The following is a 25,547-nucleotide window of genomic DNA, read 5'->3' on the forward strand; positions in this document are numbered from 1 at the left end:
CAAACACAGGAGGGGCAGCACTGACATAAACTGCCTATTTCTATTCCTGCGACCCTATTCCTTTCTGTGCCTCAATTTCCCCCATCCATAAAGTGGCTGTATCATTTAGTGGCCCCTCGAAGCTGAAACCAGTAATGGCTATTGCTTGGAAGCTGCCCACATCCCAGCACCTCTCTGGAGAGCACCGTACGTACTGTCCGAGGTGCTGAAGTATTCTGGATTGACCGAAGCATAGAGCGTGCCGCTGGGGTATCCGTCATTGTTCCTATGAGGGGGGGAAAAAGCAGGACAAAAATAAGTGCCGCACTCCAACAATGTCCAGCGAAGGCAGCAAGTCATTCCAAGCCAAGCAAGCTCCTGGAGAATTCCCCAGCACAACGGGGGCCTGCCATAACTCATCCACACCCCAAGCCCCGGCAGCTCTGCACCTCTTAAGATATGGCCCAGGGCCGGCAATTCTGGAGCTACTGTTCTCAGCGGATGTGCAGAAGGAGCCGATTATCCATTGTTTTGTGCCTGGCATGGTCGTTTACCACAGGGCAGCGACGGTATACAGAGCTACAACATCCAGAAGGTGATGCACTGGTGCAAGTGACTGCACAAGGGGGATCTGGTCCTTCCAGGCACCAGAAGGCCCTGTTCAAGATGCAAGGAACCCCAGCAGGTGCCAGGCCTGTGTTCCAACAGGACTGAATTTCGGAGCAGTTTGTAAAACGCTCCTGCAAGTTCAGAAGGGGAAGTTGCAGCTACCAGGGAAAATGCAAACACTGAAAATTCAAATCCAGTCAAAATGCAGCCAGAAGATCCCAATTCTCATTGACACCAAGGTCACTGCATGCCCCGTTTTAGTAGCACACAGGGCTCTGGAAGCAGGAGTCAGTGATACTTGATACCCCTTTTACACTGCAGGGGCCTTTGTGTAGATAAGAATCAGGACCAAAGACAGGAAGGGATCTGGCCCCTTTGGGCTACATAGAGACCCAGGGCCATCAAAATACATACCCAGATCTCAGCTCTCCCATTCACAGGCAGAGATGCCTCTGGTTTGCAGCACAAGCATGGAGCAGCCTGGCCTATTCAAGCCAGGCTGCTGTCCACTCCCACCAGCCATGACAGGGGCCATGCCAGCCGTGTCTGGATGGCTGAGGGTTCCTCTGAATCTGCAGGGTGGTTATTTTCTGAAAACTGATGCAATCTAAGGCTCAGCAGCTGGTGTTTTCCTGTTCTGACTCGGGCAAGCAAATAAACTTGAGGGAGATGGCGCCCTATCTGGGCTGGGATCTGAGAGTTGCTGTCACGTACTCCCGGGCCTTGGGTGCATGAAAGATTTGGAGGGGGGAATCACTGCTGAGGCAGGTGGGGAAACGGGGGAAGAGTGAAAGCCAATGATTGCAAACGGGGTCCTCTAATTCTGGTCCTCTGTCTGCTGCCATCTCCCCCAATTCCCGTCACCCCCCCAAAAAACCCCATGTCTTTTAAGCAAATTTGACCTCATCTGTAAAGAGCCATTGTTATTTAGTGAATATACACAACACACCAGGCTGAGTTACTGGATACACAGCTGGTCTGGTTAGGTTCTGGCAGCTTTTGAAGCACAGAACAAAGCCTGTTTCCAGGCATATTACCCTAGTCCTAGACATGACCATAAGGTTTTCAAACACTGGGGCCCTGGAATCCCAGTGCCTCCGGTCCTGCACTTGGGCAGGGGGATGAAGGGGTGTGTGTGTGGGGTGGGGGGGGTTCCATTTGCTCTTCCTGTATTCCTGGGAATGGAACATCTTCCCCTGGACAGCTCAAGAAACCTCACTGCAGGCCGCTGTGCAAAATGCTGGCAAGTATTCGCCACACGCTGGAAACAGAGACTCAGGTCTTGCCGGGCATCCCCTGTCTGGAGGCCCAGCCTGGCAGGAGATGGGAATAGAGGTGGCTTTGTGCCCCCTGAATCCTGAGCCAGCCTAAGGGACTCAGGATCTGCCCTAAATACAAAGGAGCATCCCACAGCTGGGGCGCAGCCCCTTCCAGCCATGTCCCCCCCTGCACCCGGGGGTGGGATGACACTGGGTGGGGGAATCTCTCCTGGCTGGGTCCCGGCTCCTTTGCGCTGCTCCTCCCTGGGACTTAGAACCAGAGAAGTGGCAACAGCCAATGAGATTCCATAGCCAGGTCCTGGAGATGACTGGCTCCAAGCCCAGAGCCAGTGGGGTCCCACACTCCCAGCCTTCCCCCACACCAAGCAGCATTACCTACCTTCTCTTATAGTAGAAGAAGACTAAGACAACCAGGCAGCTGATCACCACCATGAGAACGATGGGCATGACGGTCAGCAGCACGTAGAAGCCGCCGGACTCCTCCTCGGCTGCATGGGGAAGAAGGGGAGGAATAAACATGCCCATCATTGAGACGCTAGCATCAGAGCTACCCCTCTCCTGCTGGGACGTGGGCACAGAGAGCATGGCCCAGTGGGCCCTCTCCTACGCCAGGGGCCATGACTGGTGTGGCGAAAGTAAATCAGGAAGTGTTATTTACTCCTTCTCCTCACACAAGGACTAGGGGTCACCCAATGAAATGAATAGGCAGCAGGTTTAAAAACAAACAAAAGGAAGTATTTATTCACCCAAAGCACAGTCAACCTGTGGAACTCCTTGCCAGAGGATGTTGTGAAGGCCAAGACTAGAACAGGGTTCAAAAAAGAACTAGATAAGTTCATGGAGGATAGATCCATCAATGGCTATTAGCCAGGATGGGCAGGGATAGTGTCCCTAGCCTCTGTTGCCAGAAGCTGGGAACGGGCAACAGGGGATGGATCCCTTGATGATGACTTGTTCCGTTCATTCCCTGGGGCACCTGGCATTGGCTGCTGTCAGAAGACAGGACACTGGGCTAGATGGTCCTTTGGTCTGACCCAGTCTGGCCATTCTTATGTTCTTAATCCACCTGTGACGGGAAGGAACTGTGGTCTCCTGCACAGGCAGGGCTTCCATACGGACTGTGGCTCTCCCACGCCAGCAGGCCTACCCCCTGCCCCTCGGGCAGCAGAGTCTAGGGAGAGGAGTAGCCAGCAATTTCCCCCCATCCCCAGCTCCGCACTGCACCGCTCCCCATTGGGAGCTCCCTCCCCAGCCAGCCCCCTGCTGGTTAGAGTGGAACTGCAACACCCCAGATACATACCCGGGCCAAGGATGTAAAATTTGATGAGTCCAGTCCACGACCCGTTCCCGGCCAGCGAGGTGGCCCGGACCTTGGCAGAGTAATTCCCCGGCTGTAGGAGGGCAAGGTGGACACCCCGTATTTGGCGTAGCGGTGGCGAGAGACACACACCACGGTCGGGACCTCCTGGGATGGGGAGAGAGACATGGATGTTCCTGTGGACTCGGGGCCAGTCGCCAGGACATCTGTGCTGAACAGCCCTGGGTTTATTTTTAGGTGTATTACAATAGCACCTAGAGCAGGGCCCAGGCCTGCCTCCGAGAGCTCACAGGCTGAAAAGAAACCGTTGGGAGGAGAGGGAGAAAGTTCAGGGAGGGCGAGGGACTTGCACAAGGGTAGAAAGGAAAGAACCCAGGTGTCCTGAGTCCCACGCAGGGTTTAAGTGTTTGATGGGTGCCTTGTATTAAAAAGGCAAATGTTTCTGTATTCCTGTGGGTCTGTCTGTAACTCCACCGGAAGGGAGAGGCGTGGGGGTGAGCTGGTTAGCGTGCGGCTAGGATCTTTAAATGTTTGCTTTGTAATGCTTTCCCCTTACAGGTAAACGCGCTTGCTAAGAAAGGGCCGGGTGGCAGCTGACGGGCGGCGAGGACGCCGGGCACTGTGCATGAGGAGAGACATGGAGCAGGCTGTCTCCGGCTGTCTGTCTCTTGCAGACAATATCGCAAGATAGACAGGGGACTCTGCGGCCCAGAAATGCTCAGGAGGGAAAGAGACGCGGGTCTCCAGCCAAGAGAGGCCACAGCTGGGAGCCTGAAGTGGGAGCCCTTGCTGGAGCACTGTGGGGCCATGCAAGTGCAGTTGCCCTGAATGGAACCCAGGTGTCCTGAGCCCTTGCTGAGGGCCTAGTCCACTACTTCACACCACACTGCCCTTCTCTACTCAGCTCTGGAGACACCCAGCACACGCCAGTGACAGAGCCGCTAGCCAGAGGATGGGCTGGAACTGAGCCATGGCTGGGCTGTGCCCAGACACCGGCTGCCAGCTTAGCCAGCCCCAGGGCTCAAACCGGGCACCCCCAGAGCTGCCTTGCACATGTCGCTGTGGCTGGGGCTACGGGAGCAGCACCCACAGCAGGCTGTGGCGAGGACAGGAACATGCCATGAGTGCTGGTGTGGGCGGGGGCTCCTATCCCGGGGCAGGGCAGGCAGGTGCCATGGGCCAAGCAGGCTCGGGGGGACAGGGGGAACTGGTCTTGTCACCTCGTTTTCCCGGCTGTACTTGATCTCGTATTTGAGGATGAGCCCGTTGGGGTTCTTGGGTTCCTGCCAGCGCAGCAAGACGCTGTTCTTGCTGGCCGGCTCCCAGGTGATGTTGCCGGGGATGTTATCCGCTTCCACTAGAGGAGCAAAGCAGGAGAGGCCAAGAGGTTCGCTCAGCACAGGGAGCAGTGTGGGATGGGGGCATCTAAGCGCTGCAGTGTGTGCGGGTCCCCAGTGCAGCTCAGCCCTGGCCCCCCGCCTCGCCACCAAACCCACCAGAACAAAGAAGAGAAAAGCAGAGAGCTCCCAGTTCACCCCAACAGGGGCCCGCAGCAGGTGGGGAGTGGAGGGGCTGGGCCAGGCTGAAATGCGCTAACCCAGCAAACACACTGCTCCATGCCCTGCCCTCTGATCCACTGCTCGCCCTGCTACCTCAGCTCTGGGACCCCCATAGAATCACAGAAATCCTGGGTTGGAAGGGGCCTTGAGAAGGGCACCAGATCCTGTGGCAGAACCAAGTAAACCTAGACCCACAACTCTGTCAGTGCCCCTCAATCCCGACCCGCAGCCCCCCAGCCACCCCATCCCTGGGCCACACTTGAGATCAGGCTGGTGGATCCAAACTGCGATCCCCAGGGGTTCTGGGTTAAGACCAGGAAACTCATTGAACTTGTGGTATCCTGGAAGCCTGGATCTCAAGCAAGTGTCCAGAGAGGGGAGTGGCCATGCCTTGCTCTGCCTCAGTCCCCGCTAGCACAAGATGGAGGGTTCCTGTGTCCCCCCGTCCCTCGGGCCAGTACATACTCTCAGGCATAGTTCCGGGCAAAGACAAAGTGGCCGCGCGCAGCTACGTGTGGGCGGCATGGTTGCAGGCGTGGATGTCGATGCGGTACTCGGTGAAGTGACGCCACTGGAGATGACCGTCAGTCCCGCACCACTTTGTCCTCAAAGATCCGGAAATCTGTTTGGGCTTTGGGGTGCAGCACCTGTGCGGTTCAGCGGGGGCGGCTTCCCTGGGGGACATCCAGAGAGAAGGCGTTGGAGAGGGGGTGGCAGAGGTGGTCACGGCCAAGAGTTCTCTCTGCGCCACTCTTCCGAGTCCTGCGAAGAGAAGTGGGGAGTAAGGTCTAGTGGTTAGAGCAGGGAGGCAGGACTAGCCATGGCTCTGGGGCGGAGTGGCGACCAGTGAGTTAGAGCAGAGTGGGTCTGTGAAATCAGGACTCCTGGCTCTATTCCCTGCTCTAGAAGGGGAAGAGGGGTCCTAGTTGGTTAAAGCAGGGGGCTGGGAGTCAGGACTCCTGGGTTCTCTTCACAGCTGTTCTTAACCCTATCCTGTATGTGTCAATGATGTATTGAGTCTCACTTACCTCTGAGATGTTTTTTTTGACAGACGTCACCTTCCAAGGGGGTCTGCCAAGACACAAATGAAAAGGGGACTAGTTAGTGGACAGTGCCGAACCCGAGTCAGGAAGGCATGGACCCCAGAGGCAAAGGAGTGACTCCCTCTGGCTGGCCAAAACCCTAGACCTAAAAATCAGAGTGGAGGAAAAGTACTCTTAACAAACAGGGTCAAATTTACCTGGTTGGGAATATCGCTGCAAACCCCACCCTGGGGCCCAGGGTCAGCACAGGAGATCAGCAAAGCCCTTTGCAAACATCAGCTAAACAAACCTCATCCCAGGAGCCCCTGTCCATCATCATCCACATTTACACATGGGAAACTGAGGCACGGAGAGGCAAAAGGGAATGGCCCAGGTCACAATGCAAGTTTGTACCAGGACTATAGCAAGGATAGAACCTAGGAGTCCTGACTCCCAGCCCCTCTGCTCCAGCCGCTGGATGGCACTCCCTCCCAGAGCTAGGGAGAGAACCCAGGAGTCCTGAATGCTGGAACCACCAGACACCACTCCTCCCACAGACACAGGAGTAGATCCCAGAAGTCCCTTGCTCTAATCACCAGCCCACACTTCCCTTCCTGTCCCTGTCTTTCCCGGCAAGATTGGGAAGGGATCCCCCATGCCCTAACTAAGCCACCCGCCCCCAGGCCATGTGGATGATGATGGAGCTGCTGCTATGGGTCAGCAGTCCCCCTTGTTCCTGAAACCTGGCTAAGCCTTACCCTGCAGCATGTGGAGATGAGATGGAGTGGAGAGGCTGGGCAGGGAATCCCCCACCTCTGGCTGAGTCATCCCCCGGTAGGTGGCTATGAATATGGCACTGCAGGGATGGAGAGTGAATCCCCTCTCCCCCCAGCTAGGCCCTGCCCTCTGGAATCCCCTCCTGCAAATAAGCCCCGCCCCTGGAACCTCCTCCCCCCACTAAGCCCCGCCCCTGGAACCTCCCCTCCACTAAGCCCCGCCCAGGTACCTGGGGATGATGATGGAATTGTGTAGGAAGTTCTCAAACTTCTTCTGGAAGGAGACAGCCTCGCCCTCCATCTGCAGCTGCCCGCCATCCCGGTGGCACGGGCAGCACCGCTCCTCCGTGTCCTGCTCCAGCTCGGGCCCCCCCGCTGTCGTCCATGTTGAAGCGGGTGTCCGCACTGCTGGTGGGCAGTTTGAGGCCTGGGGGGCAGAGAGAGAGAGAGAGTGGGGCCAGGAGCAGGGGGTGAGACACAGCCCCTCCTGCACCGCCCCGGACGCCCTCCCAGCGGGGTGTCAGCTCCAGCCCAGGGAGCCCAAAGGGAAACAGCTGCCGAGGCCCCAGGGGGCGCGGCCGTTCCATGCGGCATGGCCCACATCCCAGCCTTTCAGCTCCCTCGCCATGGGGCGCTAACCGAGGGTCCAGCTCCCCAAGACAGAGCTCCCCGGCTCTGATCTACCTCCAGGGCACCTCCCCGCCACTGCTCTCAGCCTGTGGCTTGGCAGTAGCCCCTCTCCCCGGCCTCAGGCCTTACCTTTGTGGCAATAGTCATTGACGTAGAGCTCCAGGGTCCTCGGCCAACGTGCTGCCACAGCACCAGGTAGTAGGTGATGTTCCCGTTGCGCTGGCTGGGCGGCTTCCAGCGCACAATGATGTGGGAGAGGAGGTTAGACATGGAGTAGGACGTCCCTGGGCACGTGGGGCTGGACACCGGCATTGCAGAAACAGCTGCATTAAGCCCCAAGATCCGGGCTGGATCCAGGCTGTGTGTGGCGGGGTAGGGATGGTGGAGCCCCCCTGCTCCCCTCTCCCGGTTCCACACACACACACCGCACAACACACTTTGCACCCGTCTGTTATGGAGCCGCCTGCACTGACCTCCCCGCAACCACCGTGGCACCCCTGGGACTGGATCCTGCTGGGCAGGGTCCATCTCAGCACCCCCACTCCTGGCAGAGGAGCCTGCTCGGGCCCTGGCAGGGAAATAAGCCCCCTTTAAGGTGGGGGAGGCCATGTTTGTAAAGTGCTCTAGTAGCTATTCCAGGCTATGGGGCTATTCACAGGGGATTCAAATCCAGGATCATCAGCACCAAAGCACAGGCCTCTCCCTGTTAAGCGAAAGGAGCAGCTCTGTTAGCTGGTAGCAGTAGCAGGCTGTTACCCTCGCTATCCACCAGCCCCTAGAAGAGCTGTGCATGTTTTCTAAGCGGCAGCCCACTCCAATGCCACCCCCCTGCCCCCCCATGGCCACCCTCCTACCTGCTGGCATGGTGCGGACGTACACCACCTCACTCAGCGCCCCATAGTTGCGCCCCTCCTCGGCCGTGGTCAGGGTGATGGCGCGGATGAAGATGGCATACTGTGTCCAGGGCTTGAGGTTCAGCAGGGCCACCCCCGGATCCTGGTCGTTGTTCAGCGGCAGCTCCACGTCAACGACGTTCCAGCTGTTGGCCCCGCAGGCATCCTGCCCCATGTACTCGGTCACGTTCTGAAAGGGCCTGGCCCGGAAGATACGCCGTCCCCAGGGGTCAGTGCACAGGCCGCCTCTGTGAACCCAGCCCCTCTCCTCTCCCACACGCCCGCTGAGTTTCCTAATGATTAGGGACATTCCTGAAGCACCAAGCAGCTCAGGGTGCAGTTACACACCAGATGGGTGGAGTGGAACCCTGCCTCCTTATGCCACTAGCTATTGTGGCCCCTTGCAGGAATTACTTCCCCTGCCTCTGAAATGCATGCAGCCACCTCTGGGGTGGAGTGCGGCAGCTGTTTACAGCCTCACAGCAATGCTACACAGCAGTCTGGAACCACACACAAAGAAGCGGGGAGGAGGTGGACTGGATTGACCCAAACTAGAACTCTGTCCCCTGAGCTAGCTGAGCTAGCCCAAAGCAGAGCCATGTTTCCCAGCCCCGAACATGCAAAGCAAGGCTCCAATTTGCGCAGCCAGAAAGTCAGCAGCTTAGCCCTAAGTGAGCTGCCCCTGAGACTGTCCACCCCCTCCCAACCTCCCCGAAATCCCAAGGGATATCACGGAAGAGCCAAGTCTGCCAATGCATCAGCTGCTGGCCCGGGTCCTTGGCAGGACCCGAACCGTCAGCACTGCAGCACTTGAGCTAAAGGAGTCATGTCACTCACCGGCGGCAGTAGTAGGTTGTTACCCGCTTGGCTTCCAGCCACATGAGGGGGCGGTGTGGCACATGCTAAGGGGGCGCAGCATGGCCAGGAGCTGGGTGGCCGGGGGGAGGGGGGACACTTACGATTCCCTGTAGTAGACGATGAAGCAGAGCAGATCACCGTACTCGGGGGCCGGTAGCGCTCCCACTTCAGGAAGATGCGGTCGGACTCGGTGATGTTGGAAACGAAGCGCAGAGTCTGGGTCTTGCCTGCGATGGAAGCAGAGAGCATGCGGGGGGCTGTGTGGAATAGGGCCTCAGAAAAGCTTGCGGGGGCTGCGGGTCGCTCAGGGAGACTGCAGGGAACAGGGCCTGAGGGGAGCTGCGGGGGGGGGAGGGAAACGGGGCCTGAGGGAAGCTCGGGGAGCGGAGTGGGTTGGGGAGGAGGCCTGAGGGGAACTTGGGGGTGGGGAGCTGCAGGGAATGGGGCCGGAAGGGAGAGCTCCGGAAGGGGGGCTGTGGTGCGTGGAGTCTGGGGAGAGGCTATGGGGCGTGAGGCCCAGGGAGTTTCCCAACAGTTCTGTGCTGCCCGCTTACAGGGGCGATCGCAGCCCCCGCTAGGGTCTGCCCCAAAGCCCAGAGCAGCAGTGGGAAAGGCTCCCACTGACTGCGACGGCCCCGGCTGGGAGACGCTGGAAAGGCTTTGGGGCGAGCTACCCTTTGGGGGGCCAGGCAGTGTCTTGTAAACGAAGACGGGGCTCTAGGACGCAGGTTATGATTTTGTTTGCCATGTAACCCTTTGTTCCCAGCAGTGCAGCTTGCTACCCCTTGACGCACGGTCCTTTGTTAAATCAACTTCTTCTTGTTTGTACTTGAAACACGGCGTAGCGCTGGGCGTTAAGCGGGGCTGTGGTCTGAGGCGTAACGGGGAAGTTGGTGTGTACGGTGCCTTGGGAGCAGAGGGTTTGGGAACGTCCAGTGGATCAGGGGACGGGCTGGTCACTTCTGGAGAATGCTTGGGGGACTCAGGGGTGGGGGTACCCAGAGGGGTGGGAGCCTGCAGAGGCCTCTCTGCTGAGGCTGCCAAGGAGAGAGGAGCTGGGGGGACACTGAGACCCACCCAACTCATGTCATCCATGGGTGTGCTGGTCTGGTTCTAAGACAGGCATCCACCCAATCGCCCCCGAAGCCTCCAATTAGGGTTTACTGAAGGGGAGGGGTGGCTCTTCTCTGAGCCCATCCCTTAAAGTCTCTCTGCAACAGCCAGGGGCTGGAGGTACCTGGCTGCCCGGTGGCTCCAGGCCCCCCAGATGGCAGCACGGGGCTCTCAGCAGCCACCCCAGCAGACGCTGTTGGACTTGCCTGCTCCCTCCCTGCTCCCAGGGCTGCAGGGGTGTTACGAGCCCCAGCCAGGCCCCCCGTGACTCACAGGAAGCTCTGTCCCCATTGGTGCGGGGATTGATCTCGGCCTTGTTCTGCCGGCCCTTGGTGCCCGTCACCTCCTCCATGCGGTAGATCTCGGACAGGCACAGCTTGGGGTTGAACGCGAAGTACACCTTCCCCACGGGGATGGAGAGCGCGTGGTGGCTCCAGTCCCAGAGCTGCTGCAGGTTCTGGTTGTCCAGGACGTAGAGGGTGTAATTCCTGATGGCGAAGGGAGAGGCAGCTGGAACCATGGGGTGGGTTCAAACACACACCCAGAAGTGTGCACACATGCCCAGATGCACACAGCTCTCTATCACACCCACGAGACAGATGCATACACACACACAGAAGTGTGCACGCACACCCAAACACACACTCAGCTCTCTCACACCCACACGAGACAGATTCACACGTGAACACACACACCCAAAGGTGCACTCACAGCCCACAGAATTGAACGGACATACAGACAGATGACGCACACTCCCACACACATACACACACAGAGCTCTCTGACAAGCTTCAGCACCCACACACACAGCACCCCTAAACCAGACACACATGCTCACACAAACGTGCATCCGTGCACACACACATGTGGAGGTCTCCTAGCATAGAAGCACATGAACACATGACACAAAGCCACACACACACACATCTGCCGAGATCTCTCACACATCTCTCACAAACCAAGATCTCTCTCTTTCTCACCCCTCCATGCTAGACATGAATGCAAGCCACGTTGTCCAAGCAAGGGATCTCCTAGTGCCCTGGGCAAGGCTCTGTAGCTGCTTCCCTAACATTACATGTCCTGCCCTCTGCTATGCAAGAGGAAGGGGCTTCTACCGCATAGCTGGAGACGCAATGGGACTGGCGCCAGTGGTGGGATGGAGACCACCAGACGTGGGAGGCATTGGAAGCCCAGCTGGACCGGGAATCCACCATGCACGTGAGTCCAATGGATGAAAAGCTCTGTAGAAGTGCTAAGGGTTATTTATTAGTAGCCAAACAGGCCAAAGCAAAGTGGAGAAACCGATTGCAAGGAACATATTGTTGCAATAAAGTCACTCTCGGGTGGAGCAGAGCAGCTGACACCGTGCACCGTGACACTGCACAGCGCTCGCTCACCCAGCATGGGAATGCGGCCACCTCTGGGGAGGAATGCAGGCAGCTTTCCCCTCCGTCCCCATGGCAACAGCAGCCCATGACTGGAAGGGCAGCTGCAAGGGAGGTATCCAAAAACCCAGGCGGTATGACATGAAGACAGCCTCTGTTGGTTCTGCAGCCTGGGATGCCTGCAGATCTATTTCCCCAGTACTTTTTGCTTCGCCGAGGTTTCTCTACAGGGGCCTGGCCCAGTAGCCACAAGCAAAGTTATGTTGAGCATCTGGTAAAAGATTGATGTCTGGCTGGGCTTTGCAAGCGAGAACATCTCAGCATCAACTATTGATTATTTCTTTTCATGAGGCAATGTGATAGGACAAAGGCTGGGTGTCAGAACTGCTGAGTCTTTTCCTAGCTCTGCCACTGACTTGCTGTGCAACCCTAGGCAAGTCGCCTCTACCCTCTTTTTGCCTAAGTTTCCCCTGTCTGCAAAATGAGGGGCATGATCCTGACCCTGACCATGTGAGTGGCTGAAGGGGTTGAGATAGGACCAGTGACTACACCCTGGCTGGAGGCATCATCACCCAGGCCTCTCACCCGTCCACCATGGAGTCCCCCCGGATGAGCTTGAGGTTCTTGAAGAAGGACAAGGAGACGAGGGCGAAGGAGTGCTTGATCTTCAAGAAGCCTGTGATGGTCTCAATGAGTCCCAGACTGCTCTGCAGCTCCGAGGCCAGGTTATCTGGAAGGGCACAGGGAGAAAGAGCCCCTAAGGAACGGGCGGCGGCCAATGGAGATTCCCTACCTCAAAGGCCAGATGGAGAGGCTGGGAGGAGAGGGGGCTGAATGGGACACGCACACAAACCTGGGGTGCCTATCACAGACATCTATGCCCCCACCAGCAGGCGTCAACCACCCCGATACCAGCCCCGCACTTGGGCCGTGGCGGGCAATTCACAAACCAGCCCCATTACCAGGTCTGGTCCGTTCGTAGGACTGCAAAGGAGGGAGCACGGGCTGGTGTGCCGAGCATCCTGAGTTCTGTTCCCAGTTCCTCCACCGACCCAGCGCCTGCCCCTTGGCCCCCCTGCGGAGGCTACAGCTAGTGGTCAGAGGGGCATTTCTTGGTGGGATGGATGTGCTGGGAAGTGGGGTGGGACCCGGGCATCAGCTGGTGGTCGAAGGCTGGATCTAAAGGAGTCCTGTAGGGAACGGGTCCCCAGAGCCTGCCCAGTCACCCCCGAGCCACCCGGCTACCCCACAACTGGAGATGCGGTGGGTCGGATACTGAATGGCAGGATAGATTTGCAAAAAGAAAAGGAGTACTTGTGGCACCTTAGAGACTAACAAATTTATTTGAGCATAAGCTTTCATGAGCTACAGCTCACTTCACTGGATGCATGAAGTGAGCTGTAGCTCACGAAAGCTTATGCTCAAATAAATTTGTTAGTCTCTAAGGTGCCACAAGTACTCCTTTTCTTTTTGCGAATACAGACTAACACGGCTGCTACTCTGAAACCTGTCATTAGGATAGATTTGGAAACCTGGCTGGTGCTTCTCACAGCCGTGCACTAACACATGGGGGAGGAGAAGGAGGTTCGAGGTGGGTGGGGGTGTTTGCGTGCAGGCTGGCACATCTTGCGTGGGGAGATGGGGGGCAAACACTCACAGCCCCTGCGGATGTTAACGATCAGGTTGCCCTCGACGTAGGTGCAGCCGGCCAGCTCCTGCGCCGCGCGGGTCGAATCGATGGTCTTGGTGCCCACCTTGCACTCTTTGGGGCACAGCCCCTCGCACTTGTGGCAGAAGATGCTGGGGAGGAAAGGAAGGAACAGGAGGGGGAGAGAGGCAGGGGCAGATTTGTTAGTGCCCCATTGCCCTGAGCACCCCCCATGCAATTCCATGTAGGGAACGCCACTGCGGGGACAGGTGGGATGCAGGGGGGGTCACTGCCGGGCATATGGGATCACAGCGGGGGCAGGCGGGATGTGGGGGGATCACTGTGGGGGATGAGGGGTCACTATGGGGGCAGGCAGGTGGGGTCACTGCAGGGCATGGGGGTCACTGCAGGTGCAGGTGCAGGCAGGATGCAAGGGGATCACTGCGTGGGCATGCAGGATGCAGGTCACTGAGGAGGATGGAGGGGCACTGCGGGGACAGGCGGGATGCGGGGAGGTCACCGGGGAGGATGGGGGTCACTGCGGGGACAGGTGGGATGCGGGGGGGTCACTGCGGCGGTAGGGGAAAGCTGCAGTGGCAGGTGGGATGCAGGGGTCACAGCCGGAGCAGGCGGGAGGGTCACTGCAGGGGATAGAGGGTCACTGCGGGGGCAGGCAGAATGCAGGAGGGGTCACTGCAGGGTATGGGAGGTCACTGTGGAGCCAGGTGGGATGCAGGGGGGATCACTGCGGGGCAGGCGGGATGCAGGAGGGTCACTGCAGGTATGGGGGGTCACTGTGGAGCCAGGTGGGATGCAGGGGGGTCACTGTGGGTGATGGGGGTCACTGCGAGGGATGGGGGGGTCACTGGAGCCAGGTGGGATGCAGGGGGGTCATTGTGGGTGATGGGGGGTTACTTTGGAGCCAGGTGGGATGCAAGGGGGGATCAGTGCGGGAGCAGGCGGGATGCAGGAGGGGTCACTGCAGGGTATGGGGGGTCACTGTGGAGCCAGGTGGGATGCAGGGGGGGATCACTGCAGGTGGGATGTGGGGGGGTCACTGCAGGGGCAGGCAGGATGCAGGGCTGCAGGGGTTGGGGGGGCACAGCTCGGCCCCAGCCCCCAGGGAGAGCCGCTCACCTGCTGTCATTGCGTGTGTACCCCGAGGGGCACTCGGACAGGCACCTCTCGTGGTGGATGACGAACTCAGAGGCCTCGCGGGGGTTCTCGGACACCTTGCGCAGGCTGGCGCAGTACTCGGCTGTCACACAGCGCCAGCCCTCGTACCGGTAGGTGCGGGCTGGGCAGGAGGTCAGGCAGTGCCCGTTGAAGTGGAAGTGGCGGCAGGCCACGCAGGCCCTGCTGTCCCACGGCCGATTGCAGCCTCCCAAGCACTCGGGGTGGCAGCATTCCCCGGCGGCGGTGCACGCGACTCTGCCTCCACAGGGGCACACTGGGGTCACGAGACAGAGAGCGACTAGAGGCTAGTCCATTTCTCCCCCCGCCCCCGCGGGCCTCCCCTCCCCACGAGAGCCGGATCAAGGTCCCAGTGCCCTGGGTCTGTGCCCGGCCCCTGGAGCCGTGAGATCACGTCACAACCTCAGCCTTCACAGACAACAAATTTGTAGCCTTCGTCCTTCCGAGGGCAGCTCAAAAATGGGACCAGAGTGTAGGTTGTGTAACCAGTGTGACGACGCTGCCCTGACTATGCAGAGAGCCTGAGACCCGTTGCTCGAGTGCCACTGACACTGAGACGCTTGCCTGAGTCTGCAGAGAGCCTGAGCCAGTAACTGTGAGGGGGTGGAGCTGCCCCTTTCCTTTCAATAGAGCACTAGCTCCAAGCCCCTCTGCTCTGACGGGCCCTGCCAAACCCACCTCAGCAAGGGGGTCTGTGTGGGACAGGAGAGGAGGAGTGCAGCAGGCCTGCCCCTCCCCTCATTCTCACCTAGCTGCTGGGGTCAGTAGTGGGGGGGCCCTGCTGCAGAAGACAGGAGATTCCCCTGCCACTCCAAAGGGGGCAGAACCACAGCGCAGGGCGGGGCCATGACATGTCTCAATCCAGTCCTCACCCCAACCCCAGTTTCCTTCCACTGGGTGCCTCACAGCATCCATTCCATGGGGACGAATTCCTCTCGCTACATGGCTGCCCCCTAAGGATGGCTGGCAGTAGCTCCCATTTCCCTCCCTAGGCCAGTCTTCCTGGGCAGACTACATCTCCCATGATGCTCCCTTTTAATGAGGCAAAGCAGTGCATCATGGTAGCAGCATGACTGCAGTGCATCATGGGAGATGAAGTCCACCTGGAGTGCCCAGCCCATAGAGGAGAATTGGGGCACAAGGCACACAAACTACAACTCCCATGAGGTGCCACTGCAGCAAAATATTTAGATTTTCAGCCAAAAATATTTTATTCTTGGCCAAAATATTTCGATTTCCCACTGAAATGTCTGGTTTTGTGTGTTCGGTTTGTCAATTAAAAATTAAAAATTTCCACCAGAAGCAGACCACAACAAAAAACTGTAGTTGAAAGCCCAATTTTTCACTGAAAAAGTTTTGATGCAAAATTTTCAACCTGCCCTAGCCACCAACTTCACAAGCAAATCACATAGGGAAACTGAGGCAAAGAGCCTATCGGACAAGGGCCTTTGCCTTTCATGAAAGGTGCCATGTGTGCTCTAAAGCTCTGTTTCCAAGGGAACAACTTCCTCCAGTGGCCAACTTTTCTGTCGTCTCATTTAGACGATTACTCAGTGTCTCGGAAGGGCCAGCGAGTTATCTGCAATCCAGAGTGGAAAAGCACCACTGGGGTCAAACTGGGACAAAGGGGAAATTTGGATCTAAAAGAAAAAGGGACGTTCGCCTGTCGGAAAAGCCACAGCTGGGCGGTTATGCAAATCGGCTGGTGCTGGATATGGCGGGGGTGGGAGGGCCAGGAAAAGAGAACGAGACAGACGGAGGGAGACTTTGCTGCTATGGTCAGGTAGGAGTAGGTCGCCATTGGAACGCTGTATACCCTTAGGGAGGTCAAGTGCTGGAGCTGCTGGACGCATGTGGGTTCAAACCCCGCAGGGGCGCAGCGCTCTCATATCGATGCCAGGTGGGGCCTGGGTTCTAGTCTCTGCTCTCCCACTGAGTGGGTCCTGGGCAAGTCATTTTGCCCTCTCCCCGCCTCAGTCTCCCCCATCTGGAAAACAGGGCTAGTCACGCCTGGCTCAAGCCATTACTTTTGTGCCACTAAAACAAGGCGTCGCTGGGTTTGGATGAAACACCCAAGCTTCCCAACCTGGGCACAAGGAGGGATGGCTACAGGGTGTGGTTGGCCAAAGGTATCACAGGGGACTCAATTTTTAAAGCAGCAGATACTTGAGTGATGGGGTTGCGGGGTGGGGGGGTTCATGGGGACAGATGAATAAAGAGTTGTCGCTGGGGATGGATGAATGGAGAGGTGTGGGGGGGATTGAGGGATGGATGGATGGAGGGATGCACATGAGAAGGAAGGAAGGGTTTGCATGGGGATGGACAGATGGAGGGGTTCGTATGAGGACGGATGGAGGGATGTGTATGGGAGGGAAAGAAGGAAGGGATGGATGGGTTTGTGGGGGGGTGAATAGAGGGCTGCATATAGGAAGGACTGAAGGAAGAGAGAGGGGGATGGATGGCTGGATGGGGCATGTGGGGATGGATGGATTGAGGGAGGGATGGTGGGGTGGGGGAATGGATGAATGGAGGGGTGTGTATGGGGATGGATGGAGGGGAGAGAGAAGAATAGATGGATGGGTATGCGGGGCGATGGATGGATGGACGGATGGATGGATAAACTGATCACTCCAAGCCGGTACGGCAATCCCTACACCGAGCTGAGCCCAGCAGTTCCCTGGTGAGGCCTGCAGTGGGAACGGGGCAGCTGGAGGTGCAGCCCTGTCCCCGGGATGCAGCAGCCGCAGGAGGTTACAGGGCTGATAAGGATCTGTGTGTACAGTGTATATTTCATTACGAGGCCTCCTGTTTACAGCAAACGAGCCCGGGGGGGGGGTCCCATATTTACCCCACGGCTGGGGAAACACGGCAGCTGGGAGCTGACCTCTTCTCAACAGGATGATACAAAGCAGATCCTATTACTCCCCATTGTGCGCCCGCCGAGAAGCGCCCCGGCTGCGTGGAGATGTGGCGCTTTGTCTGCTAGTCCGCAGCAGCCATCCGACAGCCCCTTGTCACAGGGATTTCACGGGTAGTCTCAGGGTCTGTCTACTGGGTTTCAAAGAGGGACAAGCTACAGCCGCAACACCAGGCAGGGGATCTCAAGTGGGGATCAGTGCCGCTATGTACCAGGGCAGCTCCACTGGTGTATAGAGACCTCCAGTGTAGGCAGCACCCAAGAAAAGGATCAGGGCAGATAGCGTCCCTGCTCTGTCTGACTCAAGCCAGCTGGTTAAACCGGACCTGCTAGGTCATTATAGGTTGGGATGTTTTTCATAGGCACCTAACTCCCTTAGGTTTCTAATGCCCATTGACTTTCAGCTACCCTAGGCTCCATGGAAAAACTGAATCCTCGTGTACCTCAAACCCTAATCAGAATTTCGACAGGTATTCAACCTCAGAACCGGGATCCGGAATTGAATCTGGATCCACATTTTACCAGTGATTCACTCCGCCCCGCACCACCACCACCACCACCACCACCACACACACACACACACACACACACACACACATTTATAATGTGCCAAAACCCAAATCCTGGATTCAAATTTTGGATTGTTCGAAGTCCAGGCCCAAATTCTGTGACATGAGTCCTTGTCTAGTTTAACACTTCAGTGGGGGAGAGGGGGCAGCTTAGCTATGAGAAAGGGAAAAATCTCACCTCTAGGCCCAGCCCAGGTCATTAGATGCTGATGGTTCATTCAAATGGAAGGGGCCAGAGAGGGGAGAGGTGGGTTAGGAGCAAGGTAGATGGTGGAGTGATTATGGGCAGGTTAGACCACCTGGAAATACGTGTTTAAGGTATACAGTGCAGCTACGAAATTGCGATGCTTTTTGTTTTCTGTGTACCGCCCCTTTAAAATTTCTAAGCAGCAGCTATTCTGTTCTGGAAGTGGCTGCAGCTTGTTACCCAATGAGACACACACACTCTATGCTCTCCCCAGAGAGACTTTACTTTTGTTCTTTCTTGCCATTGGTTTTGCCCCTTGATCTAAAAACAGTCATTTGAAGCTAAAAGTTAATACTTTTCCCTCTCTGTTTCTGCAAACTGTGTCAGAGCAGGGCACTTCTGTGAGCTGCTCCCCAAAGCTAATCCACTAAACGCTGGCATGCCATCTTCCCTACTTATCTCAGTGACTCTTATTTATTTGTTCCCCCGATCCTGCCACCTGTCAACTCAGGTGGTCAGCAGATGACACATGCTGAAAGGATTATCAACAATAGTGTCAGTGAAATTTAAATAAACAAACTAACCGTTTTCTAAAAATAGATGTCCTTTAAAAGCTGTCACATCAACAGAATGCATGAAGGTATGGTCAGTGCAGGATGTGTAAAGAGGCTCATTGATGCAGGAATCACTGGGTGAAGGTCTATGGCCTATGTTATGCAGAAGTCAAACTAGATGCTCATAGTGGTCTAGCAATTCCTAGATTTTAAGACTAGGGTCCATCTAACCCTGTATCCTGTCTTTCCCAGTGGCCAGCACCAGATGCTTGAAGGTCCAAGAAACCCCATAATGGACAACATAGGTAGAACCTGTTCACATGGGAATTTTTCTTCTTAACCCTCTCAGTTAGCAATTGGCTAACATGATGGTTTACATCCCTTGTGCATTTTTATCCTCTCTCGTATAACCATGAAAACATCCATTAACCATGTGCAAATGTCCAGTCCCTTTTCTGAATCCTGCTAAGCTCTCAGCCTTGATAACATCTAGTAGCAGTGAGTTCCACAGGCTAATTACACTTTGTGCAGCATTTCCTGGGATCAGTTTTATAGTTGTTGCCTTTTAATTTCATTGAGTGCCCCTGGGATGACAGGCACAGCCTACGTCTGACTTTGGCACTCAATGGCTATACTGAATTCTTGCAAATAAAATCTTGAGGCTGCACTACACCCTCACCCTCTACACGCAGATTTTGTCCTGGTATCACTGTGTCAGTTAGAGGTGTGATTTTTTACTGATCTAGTTATACCAGCACAACCCTTAGAATGAACACAGTTATACCAGGATAAAGGTGACTAGGGTAGTTTATTTCCCTTCCTCAACAGGAATAGCTATAAACTGCATGTAAGCACCTTCATACCTGGATAATCCACATGACAGCCAGGTCTACACTTACAATTTACACCGATCGGGGTGTGAAAAAACATGCCCACCCCAGTGATGTAGCTCTGTCGAAAAACCCCCTAAATGCAGCTTTGCAGACAGGCAAGCCTTTTGGTCTGCGTAGCTAACACTGTCTGGGGAGGTGATGTTCCTACACTAGCAGAAAAACCCATTCTGTTAGCTAACGCTGAATCTACCCATGGGGCATAGGCTCTGTAGGGTGGACATGGCCCAAGGGGTGTTTGTACCATTTTAACTACACTGATGTAGTTAAAACAGCACAACTACTGTGTGTAGACAAGCTCAGTTTCTCTCCTATACTATGAATGAAAGCCTGACAAGCATCTCAGAGCTAGAGCAGGGGGGATACCTACCTTTCTGGCAGTAGCTGGATGTCCAGCAGCGGTACTCCAGCTGCCCACTGACGCTGGTTTGGACACAGGGCTTCTCCACGTCCAGGATGCCTGGGCACACATCGGCACACTCTTCCACCTGCTTGTTGCCCACAATGTAGTTGTTCTCCACCGAGTCAAGCAGGAGCAGCCCCCAGTCGATGGTGGAGATGTGGCAGAGCTCCTGGTTGCGCTCAATGCGCACCAAGCCCCGCAGGATATCGGTCAGGCTGTGCAGGCCAATGTCCCTAAGGTGGGGCATCTCGAAGATGACCAGGGCATAGTTGAAGAAAAGGCTGGTGCCCCGGATCACGGACAGGTTGGGGAAGAGGTCACGCAGGCTCTCCAGCCCGTAAACTCGGAAGAGGAGCAGGTACTCGGTGATCATGATGAGGCGGGGGAAACTGAGGCCGCGGAAGTCCTCGGCGGCAGTGGTGAACATGAGGAGGATCTGCAGGTTGCCCTCAATGATGGTGCAGTTCTCCAGCTTCTGCAGCTGGGAGACATCATTGCGGATGTCCATGCTGCCGCAGACTGGAAGAGAGTAACACAAGGCATGAGCCCTCCTAGCCAGCCCAGTGGTTAGGGCCTTGGCCTAGATTTTGGGGAACCTGCCTTCAATTCCCTGCTCACTTAGACCCAGCTTCTCACCCTTTCATTTCAGGTTGGGTCAACGATAGTTACTACGTCCTTCTGAGCCACTGCAGTGCCACATGGGAGATGTAGTTCTAGGTCTCTCATGCTTCCATTCTCCCCAAGGGACACTGCTCCCTGATACATCTCCCATGATGTCCCATGGGACTACATCTCCCATGATGTACCACAGTTTCCAACTGTGGCTGAATTGCCACAGTGTGTCATGGGAGATGCAGTACGGCTAGGGAGCAGGACCCATAAAGGAACATAAGGGCATGAAGGGCGCAGAACTACAGCATCCATGAAGCACTGCAGTGGCTCTGGTGGCCATAGCAATTCATGTTGACCCAAAAGAAAACATTTAGACATTTACAAATGAACAGAACTCTCTTTTCTACAAAGTTTTGATATTTTGACTTTTTGTCCTGATTCAGCATGAAAAGAAACCAGTCAAAATCCCAAAATAACGGGATGGAAATTCTGTTTTTCTCTCCACTATGCAGCACTCTGATGTGTGCTAGGAAAGCAGAACAGGGACCATTTTAAAATCAATTTAGTTCAACCCAGCAAATAACTGAATGTAGTCGCAATGAGAATGATGGATAGATAGATGTGTATATAGATACATACATACAAATGGAGACAGATAAAGTTAGATAGATAGATAGGCATGGCAACGGAAAAGGAGACAGATAGATACACAAGGTGGCAGAGGGTATGTCTACACTGCAATGTAAGCCCAGGGTTTGGGGGACTCAAGGCAGCTGACCCGTATTAGAGAGCCCAGGGTTGAACATCTACATTGATTCTTAATAGGTTGCTAGATTAGATGTGTTGCCTGTTAGTTACTTCCCCATAGTCTCTCAATGGAAGTTTCCAGCTTCTGTTGGGCTTCCACTGATTGCCTCACCTAGCACTCCACACAGTGGGGAAGGGTTGGTACCTCTGGGAGGGAGGGATGGAAAATCCCAGCGACCAAAGGCAGGTGCCCTTCGTAACTTTCCTTCAGGCAGACAAGCCTGCAGGGAGAGAGGGACTGGGCCACCCTAGCACACACTGGGACACTCCTGCCCAGGGGAACCATGTCCACATGTGATGGCAGCTGGATCAGCCAGAAGGACAGACTCCCAGGGAGAGAGATGACCCCTATGCATTTCCTCTGCAGGCCGAGGTGCGTTGGGAGCTCCAGCCAAGTCAAGATGAGCGCAAACCCCCTGGACAGTGGGAGATTTGTGCACCAGCTCCCTCCTCTTTGTATCGCGGTAGCATGTAGATGATCCAGCCCCATGGGGTTCCGATCCACCAAGACCAGAGCCCCATTGTGCAAGGTGCTGTGCATATGTGTCATACGGGACATTCCTGTCCTCAGAGAGTTTACAGTCTAAAGATACAAGACAGGCAAAGGAAGGGTGATTATCTCTAGGTTACAAATGGGGGAACACCCATATTAAGTGATTTGCCCAAGATCAGCCAAGCAGCCGGTGGCAAAAGGAGCGGAACTCAGCTCTCCTGGGCCTTAGACCAGTGCTCTAACCAAAGACCAACCTTCCTCCCTACAGTCTGCTGTTGGCACACCTCTATAATCCAGCCCCACATTTCCCTCCACCCAAACCTTGATGGATGCAGATGGTCGTAAAATATGGCTGCACAGCATGGTGGTAACATATAAGACAGTGTGGATCAGTGGTTAAAGCACCCAGCTAGGACACTGGAGACCTGGATTCTATTCCCAACTCTAATGCTGGATGATTTTAGACAAGTCACCCTCTCTGCCTCAGTTTCCCCACCTGTCAAATGGGGATAATGGTACTGACCTCTATTGCAAAACACTTTGCGATCTACTGATAAAGAGCAATATGGTGATATTCACTATGCTGAACCAAAGGCCCAGGTCCAAAACCACCTGAATTTTGGAGATAGGTGGGAGTGGTTTGAAATAAAGGTCTGAATTTTATGGTGGTGGCCTATATCTGTACAATGGGCAGAACCAAAGCTCCATGTTGGATCAGAGTGAAAAAGTGCTTTGGTTTATTTCCCCCACCCTGTCCCTGCCCCCAGGGAAATTTTTGAAATGAAAATGAAATTTTTCCCCAGGAAATTTTGAAAGAAAACTTTTTCTTTTCAGTTTGATTCCAATTAAAATTTGAGTCATATTTTTTTTTTAAAATGGTCCTTTCATTCCAGCATTGGCAAAAAACGAGTCATCTTGAATCTAAACCAAATGAGCATTTTCCTTTTGTTTCGTTTCAAAATCTCCCCGTGGGAATAATCAAAACTTCCATTGGAAAAAAAAAAAAGAAGACATTTCCCAATGGAAAAAAGTCAGTTTTCACACCACCCACCCAAAGAAAATCTGAGATTTTTCCATCAGGAAAAAAATGTAGTGGAAACATTTCAGTTGGTTCTACTCCACATACAAACCACCCAATCTGCAGGGGCGTTGGAACAATGTGTACAGTGGGGGTGCTGAGAGCCACTGAACCAAACTGTAAACCCTGCATATGATGGAAACCACTTCCAGCCAGGGGGTGTGGCAGCCCCCCTAGTTCCAGCACCCGCGATGACCTGTCTTTCACAGCGCAGCTCCATCTTTAGTTAGCACGCTGCTCCAACCGTACAGGCTGGAAACTGCCTCATCTGGCTGGTAGCAACCATCCTAGCTCCCTGGCATCTGACTGTCTCATCCCCAAGCACCTCTAATCTCTCTCCCCTGGCTGATATTTACCGAGGGGGTTAGGTAACCTCCTGAAAGGTTATTCTCATTAACCCTCCTCTTCCAAGCCAGCATTGCTAAATAGGTGTGTGTGACACCAGGACACACACAAACACAAACACCTCATGCCCAGAGAACATGCACTTTCTGTCCCACATAGGTATTTCTGATTTGTTGCCAGATGGTTTTATATACACATTTCCCAAGCAATCAGAGGAAGGATGGTCTTAGAGATAAAGCCCTGAGCAGGACATCATGCAATCCTCAATTCAACTCCCAGCTCTACCTCAACTCCCCCTGCACAAACCTGGGTTAGGTTCTTGGTGCCTCAGTTCCCTGTTAGGACAATACTTCTGTTTTGTCTTGCTATGTACAGCCCCTAGCGCAACAGGACTCTGGTCTCGGCTGGAGCCTCAATGTCCTATTGTAGTGCTCTGATTTTGGAGCCTGCTCTGTGCTTGTGACTTTAAAAAAAAAATCTATTAAAATCACAAATTGGGATTAACTTTAAACGCTGGCCTCCAGCACCACTGATAAACCAGCAGGGCCCTTTTACATAAAACAAGGGTAAAACAGAATACGATTTTTAGGAACAGGTTTTGCTGGTCTGCAAACTGTTCAGTGCAAATGATTTATTTAGAGTCTAACCATTCACATTATATAGAGTCATATGTTTGAAGTATGTTAAGGTCAGGTTAGCACATTAGGACATTTATGGATTATGAGAATTATGTACATTAAAAAGATTGAATAGCAACAAAACCAAACAAACCAGAAGTACATTTATTCCCAACTAGTGTCCACCAGGGAGCTAGCCCGCCACAGTTATTCCAGACAACTTCCCCGTGTCCTTCTGAGACCTGCATGGAGGCCCACTCTGTTTACTGTGTCTTTCAACAGGGTCTTCAGCACCATCGCCCTGTCTGCTCAGAGGGGAAAATAGATGACTGAGGGCGCTAGGTGCCAATAGCAGAGGTCATTGGTTCTTGTACAATAGCCTACCCTCCTCCCCCTGGCTGAGATGCCTGTAGACACCAGCCTGGCAGTTGCCCGTGGACATAAAGGACTGAACCCAGTTGCTAGCAAGGACTGGCCCCGGGATCGGAGCTGGGGGCCCCCTAAGCCCTACCTGACTGTAATACTGGCGTCTCCCGTAAATGTTCCTTTGCTGGAAGAAACTGCCTGAAGTCTCTCCTGCTCAGAACAGGCCAACGTCCAACTCTGCAGGCCCCTAAGCATGTCCGACGGCTGGCCAGGAAATTCTCCGAGGGTCTGATATTAGAGGCCAGCGGGCAGGGAGCTGCATGCCACCCACCGTGTCTTCCCACCCTGCAGCTTGGCATGGAGCCACTCAGCCTCCCAGCGCAAGTGACCTGCTGCCCAGTGCTGGGTCGCCAGCTTGACAGAGCCGCGGGGGCATATGAAGACCACACCTCCCAGCATGCAATGCTCCATCAAGACCCAAGCTGTGGGGGCAGTAGCAATGGCTGGGGGGCTGTCAGGAGACAGCACTGCATGATGGGCTACGTCGTCCCCATGGCCAACCGGTCCCTCCTGAGTTACTCAGGTCAAACTCCTCGAGCACCCTTCTGGCCGCAGAAGCCTAAGCTGCTCCCCGTTCACACCGCAAGTGAAACCTGAGGCCGAGTTATGATCAAGAGAACAGTTTTTAGGGCAGCCTGCTTTCCAGCACAAAATTTACTGTCAACACCAAAAATCAAACACAGTGAACTTGGCTTCAACTCTAAACAGGAACTCTTCCAGGGGGAAGTAGCAGCAGCCGAAGCTTCGCCAGGGAGCCGTTCGGGGAAGAGGATGGCTCAGGGAGTTGGGAATTTTGCAACAACTTAAGAAGGGCTTTATTTCCCGTGCATGCCCCAAGTCCCATGCTCTGTCAGCTCCTGGAAGGGAGCCGCCTCCTGGCTGATGGTTCTTTGTTTCTCCCTCTCGCTTTGCATATCGGGATGTTATTTGCACCTGTGCAAAAACCTTCCAGGCCTGCTCCAGTGGAAATAAGCAGTGCCGCAATGGAGCTTTGGCCATTCACGCCAGCGGAGGCGCTGAGCCCGTGCGCTGGTCGGGTGGCATTGCTGAGCCCAGTTTGCACAGGTGGAGGCGCCAACCCGAGGTGCGGAGCAATGGAGCAAAGCTGCCGGAGATCACATTTCTTTTCACCTTTGCCCCATTTTGCAGCGCCGGGCTATTTCTGCCTTGCACTTCGGGCACTCCGCCAGCCGACTTCAGCGGGCATCACCGGTGGCGAATGTCACAGCCAGTAGTTTTCCCACCTCCCAGCTCTGTTTAGAGCAAACACGCTTTTCAATTGCAGCTCTGTTATTACTGTGGTCATTCATTAACCCCCTTGCCCTCTGCCAGGGCAGGTGAGATGCTCGAATTGTCCCCTCCGCCCCACTTGCCAGCCAGCAAAT

The 25,547-nt window shown here is 55.0% G+C and overlaps 1 protein-coding gene across 1 annotated transcript in view; it reads right to left on the reverse strand.

The window, feature by feature from the left end:
* The window catches only part of INSRR (insulin receptor related receptor), a 38,544-nt gene that overhangs the window by 6,119 nt on the left and 6,878 nt on the right, over positions 1 to 25,547 (reverse strand). Inside the window, 20 exon segments of the mRNA XM_043502274.1 lie at positions 195 to 265; positions 2,248 to 2,356; positions 3,169 to 3,285; positions 3,288 to 3,330; positions 4,407 to 4,543; positions 5,211 to 5,323; positions 5,325 to 5,392; positions 5,774 to 5,816; positions 6,774 to 6,916; positions 6,918 to 6,970; positions 7,303 to 7,333; positions 7,336 to 7,496; positions 8,028 to 8,266; positions 9,026 to 9,071; positions 9,074 to 9,151; positions 10,311 to 10,525; positions 12,008 to 12,152; positions 13,080 to 13,222; positions 14,208 to 14,520; positions 19,752 to 20,303. Of these exon segments, the coding sequence (XP_043358209.1) occupies positions 195 to 265; positions 2,248 to 2,356; positions 3,169 to 3,285; positions 3,288 to 3,330; positions 4,407 to 4,543; positions 5,211 to 5,323; positions 5,325 to 5,392; positions 5,774 to 5,816; positions 6,774 to 6,916; positions 6,918 to 6,970; positions 7,303 to 7,333; positions 7,336 to 7,496; positions 8,028 to 8,266; positions 9,026 to 9,071; positions 9,074 to 9,151; positions 10,311 to 10,525; positions 12,008 to 12,152; positions 13,080 to 13,222; positions 14,208 to 14,520; positions 19,752 to 20,303 (2,820 nt within the window).

The sequence above is a fragment of the Dermochelys coriacea genome, chromosome 24, assembly GCF_009764565.3.
Source record: "Dermochelys coriacea isolate rDerCor1 chromosome 24, rDerCor1.pri.v4, whole genome shotgun sequence".
Lineage (NCBI taxonomy): Eukaryota > Metazoa > Chordata > Testudines > Dermochelyidae > Dermochelys > Dermochelys coriacea.